This window comes from Rhinolophus hipposideros (assembly GCF_964194185.1).
Source record: "Rhinolophus hipposideros genome assembly, chromosome: 2".
Taxonomy (NCBI): Eukaryota; Metazoa; Chordata; class Mammalia; order Chiroptera; family Rhinolophidae; genus Rhinolophus; species Rhinolophus hipposideros.
Window position 1 is genome coordinate 110590371 of NC_138048.1, and position 17025 is coordinate 110607395.

The following is a 17025-nucleotide window of genomic DNA, read 5'->3' on the forward strand; positions in this document are numbered from 1 at the left end:
CCTCTTCCCAGGCAAACCCATCCCACTTCCTTAATAAACGAAAATATCAGGGTCTCCCTGATATTCCACTTAAGGAAACCGAGGAGGGCTCTTGGGGACCTCTGGTCTATAGCCGGTGGGTCAGAAGCACAGGTGACCATGTGGACTTGTGATTGGCATCACAAGTGAGGGGGCAGGGCCGATTGTGGGACTGAGCCCTCACCTGTGGGACCTGCCGCGCTCCCGAGGTAGATGGTGGCAGGACTGGACTGAGCTGTAGGAACCGGCAGGAATTGGAGACCCGCGTGTGGTTGTGGGGAGCAGCAGCCTCCCCCCAAAGGAAGTGTCCTTGTGAGAATGAAGGACACTCACGGGGAAGAAACAAACGAGGGAAAAGCTAGGATTTTCCTACACAGAAGGTGCACTGAGCTGAGTTTTAATAATGATAAATAAAGCCAAGGAGAAAAGCCATATTAGAAAAAGTTAATGTGAAAATAAGAAACCAGGTCAGACCTTCGTTCATCGAGAGACGTGGCTCACCCCACCGGTGGGCACGGGCCGCCTGGTCAGCCCGGAGAGAGTCTGTGTGCAGTGAAAAGGCAGCTCGAAGGGCGCCCTGCTTCCTCTTACAAGCCTTCGGGAGAACCCGCGACGGTCGATGGATGCGAAGACAGGGCTCCTACTTGTACGGAACCAGATCAGTTGCCCCAAAGGGGCCATGAAAACAGCCGTGATACTTAAAAATGACACTTACATGAAGACAGGATTAAAACAGCAAGAGGACATAATTCCACCAAGAAAAAAACGTACCAAAGAGACTAAAGGTAACGCATTCATTTTGGTTCTTCCAAGAGAAGCAGAAGAGCAAATGGAACAGAGTCTGGTGGCCGTGTGCAGCTTCTGCCGGTTCATCTCCGGAGCAGGACTTGGGCTGGCATGCGGGTCCAGCCACACAGCAGCGCTTTCCTCACAGGACATCAGCTCACACTCTGCAGCTCGCTCCTTCTGCCCCGCAGCACTGCCACCCGTGTGGACAGCAGATCTCCCAGTTTTCAGTCTGTTTGACTGGTTATGGTACTTTTCCCCCAGGAAGGTTTAGATTCTTATGTGGCTAAATCTATGGATGTTTCCTTCTGTGGCTCCAGGGCATCTTTCCTAACGAAATCCCCGTTTCCTTAAGACCCTCCGAGTCCGCCGCCAGGGACGACTGCGGGCTTCCGCCTGGTTTTCCCGCCACGCCTCCGCTGGGAGGACAAGGACCGGCCGGCCATCGTGGGGCTCACAGGCCCGGAACCCGAGCGGGCAGGACGCCGTCGGATGCCACCCTAAAGGAAAGGCAAGCTGTCTGGTGTCGTTACTGTTGGGTCTGGCTCCTGCTGCCAGGCTGGCCCTCGCCCAGCGTGCTCGTACTGGACACTCCCAGAGCCCCCCTGCTGGGCTGAACAAAAAACCCAAGCAGAGGGCAGCTTCCCGGGAGGACGCCGTAGGGTCCTTTCCAGGTTCCGGCTGCAGCCTGCGGGCCTGACAAAGGCCGGACGGCCACTGGCTTCTCAGCAGGGGTGGGAAGGGGCGACCCGGGCCTGGGGTCCTCCCGCAGCCCACAGCAAGCTGGCCTTGAGCCCCGCCAGGACCTACGCGCTCAGGGCAGCGGCTGGAGGGCCGGTCACGTGGCGCACGGTGGGCAGGAAGCTGGCGGCCGGCGGGAGGGCGGTGGCCGGGACCAGCGGGGACCACACGGAGTAAGGCGCGGGTGAGCCGGGCGCAGCGACGGCCTGCAGCGGGGCTGGGGGCGCGTAGTGGTGGTGGTGGTGGTGGTGCACGGACGGCGGCTTCCGCTTCTCAGCTCGCGCGACGCCGGCGTGAGTGCGCTGCGGGAGATCGGCGCACGCAGCGGCCCATTGCAACGCGGCGCGGCGCTGCGGCCGGCCTGTCCCTCCGCCTGGTTCCGGACTTGGGCGGGGCGGGAGCCCAGGGTGGGCGGGGCCGGAGCCGGGGAGGGCGTGGCCGAGCTTTGGAGGGCGGGGCCGGAGCCGGGAGAGGGCGGGCGGGGCCGGAGTCCGTGGAGGGCGGGGGCCGGAGCCCAGGGTGGGCGGGGCCGGAGCCCGGAGTGGGCGGGGCCGGAACCGGGGAGGGCGGGACGGGAGCCCGGGGTAGGCGGGGGCCGGAGCCCGGAATGGGCGTGGCCGAGCTTGGGCGGGCGGGGCCGGAGACCAGGATGGGGACGGGAGCGTGGGGAGAGCCTGGCCAAGGTGGCAGGTTTCTGGGCCCTAGACTGCACGACCCCTTCCTCATCTGGGGGAACGGGGGAGCACTGGGCGGCTTCACAGCTGAGCACAGACCCCCAGAGCCCACACTGTGCTTGTGAGAGTTACACTCATGCACAGACTCCAGAAGAGAAGCCGCCCAGATCCCGGGGTGTTGACTCGGGTGGCCTCCTTTGCCTGGTGTGTGCCCCAGGCTGAGCCTACCTGCAGGGCGAAGTGCAGGGGTGTGGCCTGCGGTCCCCGGGACGGTGCCCGCGCCGATGGGGGCAGGGCTTGCAGCGTCAGGCTTTGCATGACGACCTGGTGCATCTGTGCCGTCTGCAGCAGCAGCATGTCCACCATGTCTGAAAGGGGCGGGGCTCTGTCACTCACCGCCTGCTCCGCCTGGCGGCGCCTCGCCTGAGAACAGAGCTTCCAGACAGCGTGTTGAAACAGATGTAGTGCATCACGGGCCTCAGAGCCCCCGGCTCAGGGGTCTGTGCCTCCTGCCCGCCTGGGGGACACCTCCCCAGACGAGAAACTTCCAGGTCAGAGGGTGTGTATGCTGTGAAGTGTGTGGACGGGCCCAGGTGCGCTCCCGGGCCCAGGTGGGCTCTGGACAATCACCTCCACTTTGCCTTCCTACTAGCAGATGCCTCAGGTCCACCTGGGCTGCATGGTGGCACCTGAAACGTGTGTCCACGTCCTACCCCCAAGCCCTCCGAACACGGCCTTATTGGGAGAAAGAGTTTTTGCAGGTATGATTAAGGGCCTGGCTTCTCCGGGTGGGCCCCCAATCCAAGGACAAGTGTCCTGATAAGAGAGAGGCAAAGGGAGATGGAGACAGAAGGGGAGACACATGGAGGAGGCCATGTGATGACCAGGCAGACACTGGAGCGATGCAGCCACAAGCCCAGGAGCCTAGAACCATCTGGAGCCACTGCTGGAAGAGGCAGGAAGACCGTGCCCTGGAAGGAGTGCAGCCCTACAACACCTTGATTTGGGACTTCCAGCTTGCGCACTGGTGGAGTAGATTTCTGCTGTTTCAAGCCACCTGCCTTGTGGTGCTTTGAATGGCAGCCCCAGGAAACTAAGACATTCACCAACTCTGCATACTATGACGTAAATTTTGTAGGTGTGAGAGGTAAACATGGGTCTTTCCACAGCAACCAGGCCCTGGAAATTAGGCATTTCCTCCAGGCTCCTCAGCCTCCCCAAGCGAAGGTGGGTCCCCTAGGAGCAGTCACACAAACAGGAGCCTGAAGGCCTAGGACCAGGGGCTCCAACAAGACATGACAAGCCAGCAGACAGCCTCCTCACTCAACCACAATGCTCTGGAGAACTGTTGGGCTGTTGGCTATAAAGTCAAACACAGTGTCCTGTGCCACCTCGCCCACCAACAGGGGACTTGGGACACGGTGGCTCCCTGCTCACTTGACCTACTTGTCACTGTTACCCTTTCAGTCCCGCCTGTTAGAACAACTTCACAGAAATACACATAATATAATTCCACATAGGAAACATTGTTAGAATTTACCTCACCCTTTTCTGTATCCTGGGCCATCCTTCTGGAATCATTTCTACCATCTTGGAATCTTTCATAAGTTTCTTTATAACAGGCTACTGAATCTCCCATGGTGTTTACTTTCTTGCAAACGTTCCATTCCCCCCCTTTAAAAAAAACTTTTAAATATATGTATCTAAGTGTGTTTTTCCAGCACTCCAGATCTCTTTTAAGGTATGTGAGTCTTTGCACACACAAACACATACAAGCACACATGTACACAAACACATTAGCACATGTACTTGCACACATAAGCACACACATGTAACACAAACACATAAGTGCATGTACATGCACACAAAACACATGTAAGGCACATGTACACATACAAACATGCACATACACGCACATATGGACAGACACGAGCATATGTACATGCACAAACACACAAGCACATGTGCACACGCAAGCACACTTGTGTGCACACACTGTACACAAACACAAGCACATGCACACACACATATAAGCACATGTGCACATACAAACACGTGCACACACAAGTGCACATGTACACAGACATATAAACATACGTACGTGCACAAACATAATCACACCTGTACACATACAAGCATGTGTGAATGCACACACACACAAGAATGTACACACATATGTACACATACACAGACACCCAGATTGCTCAGTTTGCCTCTGCAACCCAACAGGTGTCACTAAAGTTCATCTGGAAAGACTAACAAGGGATAACAGGGACACACTGGCAGGGCTTCCCCGTGAGAGTGCCGGCTCTGCCCCCGGCATCACCAGGCGCCTTGGTGTGGACATGGCGTGAGCTGTGGGACCAGACCTGGCTCATGCTGCACTGACTCAACACGTGAGCTGCGGGCACTGGGACACAACTGGTCAGACGACCCTACACACGGGTCTGTTTGCCCTTGGCCCCAGCACTGTCAGTCACTAGGGAAACGCTGATTGAAACGGCAGTGAGCGCCCACCGCCCCCATTAAATCGGCCAGCTGAGGACATGCAGGGCTGGAGCCTCTGGCTGGCAGGACACAGTGGTGTAGGCTCTGTGGGAGCGGGGACACACTGCTCGCTGTTCAGCCGCTCCACTCCCGTATTCACCAGGAGAGATGTGGACACGTTGCAGGGAGACTCGGGCCTGAACGCCCACAGCAGCTTTCTGGGTGATAACCAAAACCTGCAAACATCCCAATTGTCCGTCAACAGGCAGGAGGACACAGAAACTGATTCCGCGGTGCCAAGGGACACAGCTGCGGTCATGCCTCTTAAAACCATTGCGCCGAGTGAACGTACAAAAGGGTTCGTCCTGTGTGATTCCCTGCACATAAAAGTCTAGAAAATGCAAGCGCACACACAGTGACGAGCTGATCAGCAGTTGCCTGTGGGGGCAGAAAGGAGGGAGTGAAAAGGGCTGAGGGAGCTTTCCAGTTGGTGGTTTGTTCCCTCTCTTGATGTAGTGATGGCTCATGGGTGTGCGTACATGTCAAAACTTACAAATTGTACATTTTAATATGTGCGAGTTACACTATGCCATCCCAATAAAGCTATTTTAAAAGTCAAGTATTCAAAAGTTATTTAAAAAAAAGAAGCGATTTAACCGAGGTTTTTGTAGAGCTAGTGACTGGAAGCCTTCCTCAAAGTTCAAGCTGTTTTCATGCTGGGGACACGTAACTTCACTCGAGCAGCCAAAGCTGACCCTAAACGACCTTCCTGCTTACAACTATTTTTCCTTGAGCAGAGAATTTCATAAGCCCACACAGTATTAATATGCAACACTTACCTTCCTTAATACTTCCTGATCTTTGAGTGGGGAAGGCCTGGGCAGGGGGGATCTGTGCAGTGAGTGGCTGCTGAGGTAGTTGCTGAATGATGGTGGTAGGAGGCTGGGGGACCTAGGAAGAGCCAGGTGGTTAGCTACCTGAATGTGTCCTTGTAGTACCCTACAACAGTCACCCACCCACCCACCCCCGGCCCATCCTCTATCTATCCATCCATCCATCCATCCATCATGTACCCTTCCTTCCTTCCTTCCTTCCTTCCTTCCTTCCTTCCTTCCTTCCTTCCTTTCTTCCTTCTTTCCTTCCATCCACCCACCCATTTATCCACCTACCCACATACCCCCATCCATCCATCATTTACTCTTCCTTCTACCCTTTTATCCACTCCCCAACCCCCATCCATACATTTATCATTTACCCTTCCTTCCTTCCTTCCTTCCACCATTTATCCACCTACCCCCACCCCCATCCTCCCATCCATACATCTATCTGTCTATCCATCCATCCAAGGGTAACTTTAAATGCTTAACCCTAGAGGTTGAATCGATGGCTGAATATGTAACCATCACTTAGGAGAAGGTATGTTACGGACTGAATATTTGTGTAAGCCCCCCCCCCCGCCCCATCATCTGTTGAAGCTCTAACCTCCAATGTGACTACATTTGGAGACAGGGCCTGTGAAAAGGTAACAAAGGTTAAATGAGGTCATAAGGGTGGGGTCCTGATCCAACAGGACTGATGCCCTTATGAAGAGAGACAGCAGAGCTCTCTCTGTTATGTGAGGACTGTGAGAAGCGGCATCGCAAGCCGGGAAGAGAATCCCCTCCAGGAACCAGATGGCCGGCACCTTGATCTTGCATTTCCAGCCTCCAGAACTGTGAGACACACTTCTGTTGTTTAAGCCGCCCATCGTAGCTCTTTGTTATGGCGCCTGAGCTGACACATACACGGTATTTTTCATGTTTCCCACATTTCCTGGCTTCAGCTGGCTACACTAATCCTTGGCTTCATTCATTCTGTTTTAATAGAGGCACCCAATGACCCCGTCATGAAAATAACCTCTGGCTTCTCTGAGTCAAAATAAAAGCTCGACGATTCCCAGCATGCACTGGGTGCTGAGCAGGCCCTTTGCTCAGCAAAGGTGTCAATCCTCCTTCCCACTCCCCCTGCTGTTCAAGGCCTGACCCCCAGTCTTCCCTCTCAGTTCGCAGGCGGCACCACTGGCCATGGGGGACAAGCTTTCTCTATGGAGGGCAGATAGTGGCCACCTGGGCTCCGGGCAGCTGCTTGGCACAGACATGTCAGCTAAAGAGGCTGGTCCACTGAGATCACGGATGAACACTGAGGCTTCATTTCATACCATTTTCGTGTGTCCAAACTATTATTCTTTTGATTTTCCCCCCCAAACACTTAAAATGTAGCAGCATGCTTAGCTTGCTGGTTGTGCAAACACAGACGACTGGCCAGCTTTGGCCACAGCCATCGTTGCCCCCTGGCACGGACCAAGGAGGCCCTCTGGGCACTCTGTTCCTGTCCTTGCTGAGTCCAGCCTCTAGAAATCCAGTGACCAAGGGCCCTGCGTGCCCTCCTGGTGTCACTGGGCCTGAGACTGAAACTCGCAAACATGGCCAGGTCCTGGTCAAGGACAGGAAGTGTGAACATGCTTGGGGCTGAGGGAGCCTCCTACACGGACAGCCCACACTCCCAGCTGGAAGGGGTTCCAGGTGAAGACAAGAGGGTGTGGGCTGGGAGACAGCTTGGGGCAAAGGGTCTCTGGGGCCCCGTGAGCATGGATCCCTCTGACACCGCCCACCATGTGCTGCCAGCGTCCTCTCTCCAGGAACTTGTGCCCTCTGGGTCCCAGACCCAGCCTGCTGCCACCCTCAGTGTTCCTGGCTGGCCAGTGCAGAACCTTCTCAGCTCGGCCTGCCCACCTCATGGGCCCTGTCTTCTCCCCCGTCACACTGATCTCCCCAGGGCCCGCTGTGCCACAGCTGCGTCCCTCCGCTAGGCACCCAGCTGGCCTCTCTTTCTCTTAAGAATCCTTATCTCTTAAAGCCACCGCCACTTGCTACTGTTTGCAACCCAGATGATGAAAAAAGGTACAAGGTTCTCAAAACTGGAACTCTTTTACCTTTTTTCGTTAAGCTTCATTATGAAGTTTTGAAAAAGAGTTGGCACACATCTTCCCCCAATCCAGGGTCCTCCTGAGGCTGAATTTCCCTAATACTTCTACTCCTAGAGCAACGGTTAGGACCTGGGGCCAGACCCCAGCCTCCCATCTGTAAGGAGGGCAAGAGGCTGGCCCTCCCCAAAGACCTGTCTCAGGGGCCTTCAGAACTGGTAGAGATGAGCCACTGAGGTCCCCTGAGGGCAGTAGATGCAGTAGCTGCACCCTGTTGGCTATGGGTCCACAACCCTCTTCAGACCACTGTCACAAAGCTGCTGAGGTTGCCGAGAACGACCTGCTCGATGGGTCTCTGTGGACACTTGGGAGGGAGACCTACCTGGTGTTGGATGACCTGAAGCGGCAGCTCTGGGGCCGGTGGGGGCTGCGAGGTGGTGCCGTAGCCCCCTGGGGGCAGCTGTGGGGACAGCGCTGGCCCGAGGACTGCTGTGCTTGGCCCCCTCCGGGTGTGAGGGAGCTTGTCCACAAGCTGTTGTTCCTGTAAGGCAACCAGAGTGGCAGAGGGGCGTGGCACCTCATCCGGGGCACACGTGACAATAACGCTGCTCTTGAAATTTATCAAACACTGCGAAGTAGTTGCAGGTTCCAGCCACCTCAGAGTCTCCTTGGCTACAGAGTCACAGACTCATCGCAGTGTCGGTGGACCCATCACGTGGCCCGGACTCATTCTGGGACACGCCCCGCCACCTGGACTCCTAGTTCCTGTGGGAGGCAAGCCGTGCGCAGCATTCCACCCCCGCGAGTGCATGGAAGCAGGGCTCTTGGTCCCGCACTGCTTGTCAGCCCAGCCCGCAGATAGTAAGCCTCTGTGGGACCCAGGTGACAGCCAAGGCCGCCAGTGACCCACCCACGGGTCCCAGAGAACCAGAAAGACCAGACACGGCCACCCCCACGCGCCTGAGCGCGGGCCAAGGCTTGCTGCACTGCGGGCTTACCCAGAGTCTCTGCAGAAGGTCCCTCCTGGTTCTCAGAGCGCGCTGCAGGGCAGCGTCCGGCGGGTCCTCGTGTCCTGGGGGAAAGCCTGGCACCAAAGTGCAGATGCGTCAGCACTCCAGCCTCACCCGCCCGGGATCTGAGGTGGCCTGGGCCTCCATTTCCTCATCTACAAAATGGGGGTGATGGACCCGGTCCTGGGGTTTGCAAACTAAAGGTGGTGAGAAGACATGAGGATGAACTCAGCAGAGTCCCTGGGCTGTGCGTGTGTAAAGATGAAAACCAAAGCTTTCAGCTCTGGATGGAGCAGCGAGACTAAGCACAATCTTGTGGTCACAGGACGAGGAGGGACCTGAGCAAGAGGAGGGTCCCCATGCAGCCGGCTTTTACCTGGCACGAGGTGGGGGTCCTCAGAATCCCCTTCCACATCCTCATGTTCCTGCTGCAGTTTCTGTGAGGAAATGACATTATGATGGGGACCTGGGCTTGGTCCCCAGGTGCAGGCTGGGTGTGAGCAGGGCACAGGCAGGCGTGGCACCTGCCCCATAGCCCTGGAATAACCCAGAGGATTCTGGAGGGACCAGTGCCCCAGATGGAGGGGATTGAGCATGAAGAGCTGTGGGACAGACGGCAAGGGTCATCGTCCCCTCTGTGTGTGTCACTCCATACAATGCACACGTTCCACCTAAACTCTAAAAGCAGATGCTCTGATATGTGTGGCCCCTCACACAGCTCTCTGAAGAGCTGACCCAGGCCAGCTGTATCCCTGACAACCCCACCTGGGCTCTGGGCTGGGCAGCCACAATCTGGACCCGTCCTGGGGTGACCCTGCAGCCCCTCCCAGGTGGCCCATGGGCCACCAGACTGGGGGGAGGTGCAGGGCTGTGAGGACCATGCAGACCCCAGAGGAGGGTGGACCAGAGTGAGGAAGGTCCTCCAGGCCGCCAGCCCCAGGCCCAGCCTGAAGAATGTCAGTCTTGCACGGGTGGAGAGGGGGTTGTCTCTGTCTTCTCTAAAACACTGAAGGAAGCCCAGAAGCACCTTGGGGGACTTTCGTGGGGCCTTGGAAGTGCTTGGGCCTGTGGGTGCTTTCATGACTGCCTCCTGGCTGCAGAGACTGCCAGAAGAACCTACTTAGTTCTGTGTAAATGCATAAGAAAAAACAAGAAACCAGTCCTTCATCGTGAGGCTAAAAACCACAGGAGAGCATTTGTTCAGATGCAGGAGATCTCACAGGAACAATGTCTTGCCTTTTAAAGCTGCGCCCCTCTACCTGGCTGTCTTACCTTCTCCAAGAGTTTCAGGGTCAGTCGGGCCATTTGATCTGCCACTGAGGAGTCCAGCATCCTGGGACGCAGAAGAGGGGAGGCCGCAGGCCCCCTCCCACCCAGTCGTCAATTTTCTGCAAGAGAACACCGCTCAGCTATCCACAAACATCAGCCCTGGTGTCATTGAAGAGTCAGATGCTGTGCTCAGTGTCCCTCCTGCTGACGCGCCAAGGAGCAGGAGGGGCCCCACTTCCCCTGGAAGGCAGAGTCCAGGGCCAACACCTGCATTGCCTTGGCCGTTGGTTGCCAGGCACAGCAGACAGGGAGGTCCCAGGTTGCTGGGTTTCCGCTGAGAGTCCTTCCCAGGCCCCGCCTGGTCCCCACCCAGGGGTTACCTGCAAACACAGCCATCCCCAGGTGTGGCCAGGTGGCCAGGCTTCCTGGGAAGGCAAAAATGGGCAGCAGTTGGGGTCCGGGAACAGAGCAAGGTCCTGGGCGAAGCGTAGTCCCCACCCCACCATGCAGTGTCCCCACCCTCAGGACAGAGTCCAGAAGAGGGTGGTGTTGTGGGGAGGGGGCAGCATATCCATTTCCCTCTCACGCAGGGGCCTGTAGGCTGCATCCATTGCCGCCTCCAGGAGGCCAGGAGGCCCCTGGCCGCTTCCAGGCACCCTCCGAGCCAGACAGGAGCAGAGCTCAGACTCCAGGAGAACTGGGCGGGGGCACCAACTCTTTGTAGATTTTAGGATCTTCCTGGCAGGGTGGTAGGAGCCTGCTAGCCAGTGACCCGCCCGGGGCTTCCCAGGTGGGGCTCGATGTGCAGCCATCCATGGGCACCTAGCCGGCCCCTCGTGGGACACCAGCCCAGGGATCCCACCCCTTTGGGCGGGAAGTGAGTCCAGCGCTTGGACTGCCTGGCCGGGACCCCAGCCCAGACACCAGTGGGCGTCCTCGTGGCTGCAGGGCAGGGGCACCTGGGGAGAGTCCATCTCACCTGGGGAGAGTGACCTACCTGTCCGCAGGTGCCAGCAGTACAGTGCGCCCAGTAGGGGAGGCCTTTTGTAACGGTATTTGCAGCCAGGGGACCTAGGTAGGAGGTGGCCCTTGGTTCGATGGGCTTTCCATTTCAGCTTTACAAACTGGTCCAGAGCACTGATGGAGGGATGTATCAGTTGAACTTGGCGTGATGGCCACAGTCCAGGGCTGGGGGAGGAGCAGGGCTCGGCAGCCCATGGCCCCCTCCTCATGCAGCTGACCCGAAATGTCCATCAGATGGCCAAAGGTGGGATAAAACCCCTTGAGCTGCCCATACACCTCTGTATTTAGTTTTCACATGTAACATAAGCCGAACATTCAAGCAGGAGTAAGCACAAAAACTAGTTAACTTAGCTACTCAAGGAAGCTAGGAGGTGATCCCAGTGGGGATGAGTTAGACAGTTTTAAAAAAACTTCATTTATTAGAACAGTTTTAAATTCACAGAAAAATTGAGAAGATTTATGGAGTTCCCACATGTAGCTATCCAATTATTAACATCTTATGTTAGGATGACCTGTGAACCTGTATTGATACATTTCATTAACTCAAGTCCATACTTCATGTTCTCATTCTTTTGCCTAACGTCCTTTTCGGGTCCCACGGTCCCATCCAGGACACCACATGACATTTAGTCATATCTCCTTTGGCTCCTCTTGCTTTGATGACCTTGACAGTCTTGAGGAGAATGGGTCAGGGTCCTTGTAGAGTGTCCCTCTGTTGGAGTTTGTCTGTTTTTTTTTCCAGATTGGACTGGGGGAGCGGGTTGTTGGGAGGGAGACCACAGAGGTGCAGCGCCCTTCTCGTCACATCCTATCAGGCGCCTGCCATCGACCTGACCTGTCACTGATCGTGTTGACCTTGATCACCTGGCAGAGGTCGTGTCTGTCAGGTTTCTCCACTCCACGATTACTGTTTTCCTCGTCCTTCCAACCCTGTCCTCTGTGGGAGGAAGTCGCTATGCACAGCCCACACCTAAGGAGTGTGTGTGGGGTGTTACGTTTCCCTCCCCGAGCGTCAGTATCCACCAACTACAGAACCTGTCTAGAATGGCCATGGACGTGATTCTGGGGTCTGAGGAACACCGAACAAACCAGCGTGGCAAACTCCCCACGGAGTTTTAAGTGCAACATGTAGAGATTGGGAGAACCAGGCATAGAGCTGGGTCTGATGGTTCTTGGAAGGTCTGACCCTGTGGTCCGCCGGTGTCGCCTGCCTGGCCCCTGGTTTTGTGAGCCTACTGCCTCTTGTTTACAAAAGCTGCAAGCCAAGACTGGAGACTTCACTGAGCACAGAGGGCTGTGGTCTGAAGCAGGAGCTCAAATGCTTCCTGGCCGTTGAGTTTCCAGGGCTCCCTGAAGGAGACTTCTGAGTCATGGCTGCTTAGAATCCCGCGTTCTCACTGAGGTTGAAAAATGAGCTGTCAGCACGTGAATGGAAGACCACGGCTGTTACCCTTAGTCCATCTCAGAGAGGAAAGCAAACGGAGAATACAGCCTTCACACAAACCCCTTTAAAATGAGGGAACAAGAATGGACGAAAGAATAGCGGGAAGAGGTAGGCCCGGTGGCTCAGGTGGTTGGAACTCCGTGCTCCTCACGCCGAAGGCTGCCGGTTCGATTCCTACATGGGCCAATGGGCTCTCAACAACAAGGTTGTCGGTTCGACTCCTCAACTCCTGCAAGGGATGGTGGACTCTGCCCCCTGCAAGTAAGATTGAACAGGGCACCTAGAGCTGAGCTGCCACTGAGCTCCTGGATGGCTCAGTTGGTTGAGCGTGGGCTCTCAACCACAAGATTGCTGGTTCGACTCCCGCAAGGGATGGTGGGCTGCGCCCCCTGCAACTAACAACAGCAGCTGGACCTGGAGCACAGCGCCCTCCACTGCTAAGATTGAAAGGACAACAACTTGACTTGGAAAAAACCCTCGAAGCAAACACTGCTGCCCAATAAAGTCCTGTTCCCCTTCCCCAATAAAATCTTTAAAAAAAAAAAGAATAGAGGGAAACCCAGACTCCCCAGTGTGTTTCCTGTGACACCCCCTGCACAGGTCACCCACCCCAATCTTGCTTTTTATGTCACCTCTCTAGTTGTAGGCCACTTGAAGTACTGTCATCCTACCCAGCTCTACAACGGCCCAGATCTGTGGCACGGTGGAGTTTCGGGGTGTTTATATTCCTTACAGAGAGAACTCAAGGTGGTTTCTGTGTGTCTCCCTGAGGTGGTGACGCCCACCCTGTCTTCGTCATCTGCCTGGACTCTGGTGTTCTCATCCTGCAACTGAAATGTTGTGTGACCTATAGAAAGACCCTAACTTAGGGCTCTACTTTCATTTTCCTTTTCATGGTAAATGGGATGTTACTGAAAGCGATGAGAGAAAGTAAAACGAGACCGAGAACATTAAGGACATTTAACTAGACCAGATCACCACTTGGTGAGAGCGGCGCTGTTCCCCGGGGCCGCTCTGGCTGGGAAGGCTCTCCCAGGTGCAGTTATGCTAGAGTAACAAGAGGTACAAGTCGGATGCTTTGGATTAATGTCAATTAATCAGAGCTTATCAGCTTCCAGTGAGCTTGATTACACCAGCAGCATTTGATTGTTAATCAAAACCGTGGGCTAGGAACAAAAACCCTGCACAGTTTCCTTTATGTGGACAAACAGGTTCAAGTGAAGTTTGAAGCTAGGGAACAAACAATGATATCATGAGACTTCAGATTCCCACACATATCAGGAATTATTAACCAAAGTCACACATTCCTTTAAAAAAAGTTTTTAATAGACTTTATTTTTTTGGACGGTTTTAGGTTCACAGCAATATTGAACAGATAAACACAACACATTCCCTTTTCAAAAAAAATCTTTTATTGGGGAACAGTGTGTTTCTCCAGGGCCCATCAGCTCCAAGTCAAGTCGTCCTTCAGTCTAGTTGTGGAGGGCGCAGCTCAGCTCCAAGTCCAGTCGCCGTTTTCAATATAGTTGCAGGGGGCGCAGCCCACTTGTTGTTGAGAGCTCGCGCTCTAATCAACTGAGCCATCCCGCTGCTCAGCACATTCCTTTTTAATAACCATTTGCAATATACATTCATGGGATGATTTACCTAAACACGTCAAAGCCTTAATCCTTCCCCACTTGAGAAGAACTGACTTCACTTTTCACTGAACCAGCGTTCTCTCTCTGGTGATCTAGGACTGGGTACAATTAGTGCTTCGTTTACAATTGCATCCTCACCACATTTTTCTCCTCGGGAAGACCACAGGCCACTTGGCAGGTCAGCCTGTGGGCCCCTCCATCCTGGGGTTCCAGAGGCTGTCCTACAGGGACAGGTGCCACGTGCAGGAATGGGTGTGCCTTTCTGGCCTGCGGGGCCTCTGCCTGCCCCTGCGCAGAACTCCCCACCAGCATGGGGTCCCTGCTCCGCTGTCCGTCCAGGGCGCTGCTTTGCGGCGCGGGTGTTGGAGTGGACCTCGGACTGTGGGCCCCTGTGGCCAAATCGTATGCCGCTCCCCGCAGAAGCTGCGAGCTGCGGGGAGCGGACACTGAGACCGCAATCCCGCACTGTCCCCAGGAGGAAGGACGCAGGAGTCCAGGACTGGCGCCACTCCCAGGGGGCGCTGGGGTCGGGGGTCCCGACCCAGACTCCTGGCTGCCCTTGCACTTCGGGCTCCCTGCGTCCAGGCGCCCGCGGGAGCAGGGAAAAGAATCCAAGTGGTCTTGCTGGCTGCCTGCGACTGGGAAATGAATGAAGGGCATCCCCGCGTCGAGGGGCAGAGTGACGGGGCTCAGCCCCCCGAGGAGAGGGTGAGAGCGATCTGGGACACGGGGAGGGCGAGACGCGACACGGCCACTGCAGCGGAGGCCAGCGCGGCTTCCCGGCCAAGGGGCCGGGCTCCGGGAGCGGGACGGCCGCGGGGACGCCTGCGCAGACGGGGCGGTGCCTCGGCCCTTTAAAATCGACCAACCATAGAGAGGGCCGAGGCCCCCGCGCGCCGCTGATTGGGGCGTCATAGCGCCAATCGGAGGCCGGCAGGCGCGGAGCTCCGCCCGGGCGGTTCCACCCTATGTGCGCGTGCGCAGGAACCTGGTCCCTGATTGGCGGCGGGATTGGCGGCACACGCCCGGGGACGCAGCCGGACGCGGGGCGGGCCCACGGTTGCGTGACAGTTGTCCCGGGGGAGGGCGAGGGGGAGGGAGTGTAAATAGAGCGAAGGCGTCGGTCCCGTCATTTTCCGGACGACCCCCGAGGAGTCTTGGAGGGAAATGGAAGAAGATGAGCAAGAGCAGCGGCGTAGGAAGGTGGAGGCGGGGAGAGCGAAGGTAAACGGTAGCGCTTCCTCCTCCTCCCGTCGCCCCGTGTGGACCCGTAAGGGTCGGCTGCAGTTCCCGCCAGTGTCCCCTCTCGGCAGCGGACACGGTCAGCGGGCTTCGCCCCCGCCCTCTTGCCCTTGCCCCCGACTCGCCTGGAAGCCGCCTCCTGGCCGCCGCCATCTTGAATCCGCCGCCTGTGCCGGCCCCGCCCCCGCCGCCGCCTCAGCCAATCCGCGGTCGGGGCCTCGCGGCCCTGGCTGGGCGGCTGTGCGCGGGGCGTGTGGGGACTCGTGGGGCTGCGCCCGCGCGCGGCCCCGGGCCCCGGAGGGCGTGGCGGTGGCTGGCGTCGGTGTCAGGACCGCGCTCCGTCCTCCCGCGTTTCTAGGGAAGTTTCTAGGGAAGCTGGCGCGGCGGCCTCCCTGTTACTAGTTGTTGTGCAGTGGCCAGCGTGCGAGGCGGCCTTCAAGACCGCGGTGGCCGGACGCGCTGCAGCCCTGACCGTCCGCCCTCATTCGGAGCACCGCAGAAAGTGCAGGGCAGGCTGGCAGTGAGGGAAGGGCGCGTGCCCGCGTCGCGTGTTCTGCACAGCCCGACGTCGCACCCCTGCACCCACGTGCACACCTGCGGCCCTACCTTTCAGAGCTCAGGATTCCTGGAGGGCTTCTAGGGCCCGTTCCCTGCGGTCCCGGGGGACACCGGCGCGCTCTCGAGGGCCCATCTTCGCTTCCATCCCTTTAAAACTACGTGCAGATTTTCGTTTTACTTGGAATTCTGCATTATTTTTTAGTACTGAAAGTTCTCTGGCGTTCCTGTGCCACGTGACTTGTTTACACGGCGGAATACCGCCCGCTCACCTGCTTAGTACTCCCGGCGGGGCGGCGTCTTCCAGAAGCTTGTGTTCTGGCCTCCCTGCTGTTTGGGATCCAGGTGGGAGGTCTTGAGCGGGGGCGGGTGGAGGAGCCCCCTGGAGCCTGCTCCATGCGGTGCTCCTAGGGAAGCTGCAGGCACACAGACAGAGCCTGCTGGAATGGGGGCTACATCCCTGCGTTGTGGATGTGCCAGTAAGCCAGAGATCCTGGAGGCAGGTGTCTCCAGGCATGCTTTGGTCACCTCCCTTCTGCCAGCGTTGTCACAGAAGCTGTTTTGGTACTCGCTGTTTGGGGGGGTATTGTGGGAATTAGCAGCATGCTGAATAGACCCAGCTCTAGGTTCAGAGTGGAGCACTTTGGCTGTGGCTCCTGCCCCACCCCGTGTGGCTCCCATGTATGTGGCAGTGAATGAATGAGAGCCTCTAGTGCCGGCAGCTGAGCGGAGAGCCACAGGAAGGTGCTGTGTGAGGTCAGGCTGCTCAGACACCAGGATTTCACATGGATCAGTGCTGGCCCCTTCCCGGGAGGAAGCCACAGGGCCGCTGCATTAAAGGAACCGCTCAGAGCAGTTGGTGACTGGTGTGAGCCCATGGCGGGGACAGCGTGTCCAGTGGCGGGGGGACAGCCTGGCCTCGTGCACGCTTGTTCTGAAGATGAAACTTCTGATGGGGATTTGAATAGGGAGGCTGTGGGTGGCCTGTTTTTTCCCCTTCCATGTATGTGCCTGTCACATCATGGGAGCTGAAACTGGGGCTAGGTTCAGCCCTGTGTGTGTCCCGAGCTTGCCATGCTTTGTACACGTGAGTAAATATGCTTGAAGGAACATGGAGGCTGACGATTGGCGTTGTCTCAAGAAGGAACAAGACGTCTCCTGTCGGGCAACCACA

General features: G+C 56.8%; 1 protein-coding gene across 1 annotated transcript; it reads right to left on the reverse strand.

Annotated features, from left to right (window-relative positions):
- Window positions 1–386: 386 nt before the first annotated feature.
- LOC308505794 (uncharacterized protein C21orf58) lies at window positions 387–15470 on the reverse strand. The gene is made up of 10 exons (XM_081068468.1): window positions 15422–15470; window positions 10945–11084; window positions 9951–10066; window positions 9055–9115; window positions 8667–8752; window positions 8051–8209; window positions 5546–5657; window positions 2448–2587; window positions 1615–1847; window positions 387–1304 (listed from the first exon to the last, which is right to left on the reverse strand). The coding sequence occupies exons 3-10, from the start codon at window positions 10008–10010 to the stop codon at window positions 1259–1261; spliced, it is 897 nt and encodes a 298-aa protein (XP_080924594.1). The 5' UTR covers window positions 10011–10066; window positions 10945–11084; window positions 15422–15470; the 3' UTR covers window positions 387–1258.
- Window positions 15471–17025: the final 1555 nt, after the last annotated feature.

Coding starts and splice junctions, on each gene's coding strand:
- LOC308505794 (XM_081068468.1), bottom strand. CDS start 10,010: ATGCTGGACTCCTCAGTGGCAGATCAAATGGCCCGACTGACCCTGAAA. Junction 9,116..9,950: donor CCCTGAAACTCTTGGAGAAG/GTAAGACAGCCA, acceptor ATTTCCTCACAG/AAACTGCAGCAGGAACATGA. Junction 2,588..5,545: donor ATCAGGAAGTATTAAGGAAG/GTAAGTGTTGCA, acceptor CGCCCCTTTCAG/ACATGGTGGACATGCTGCTG.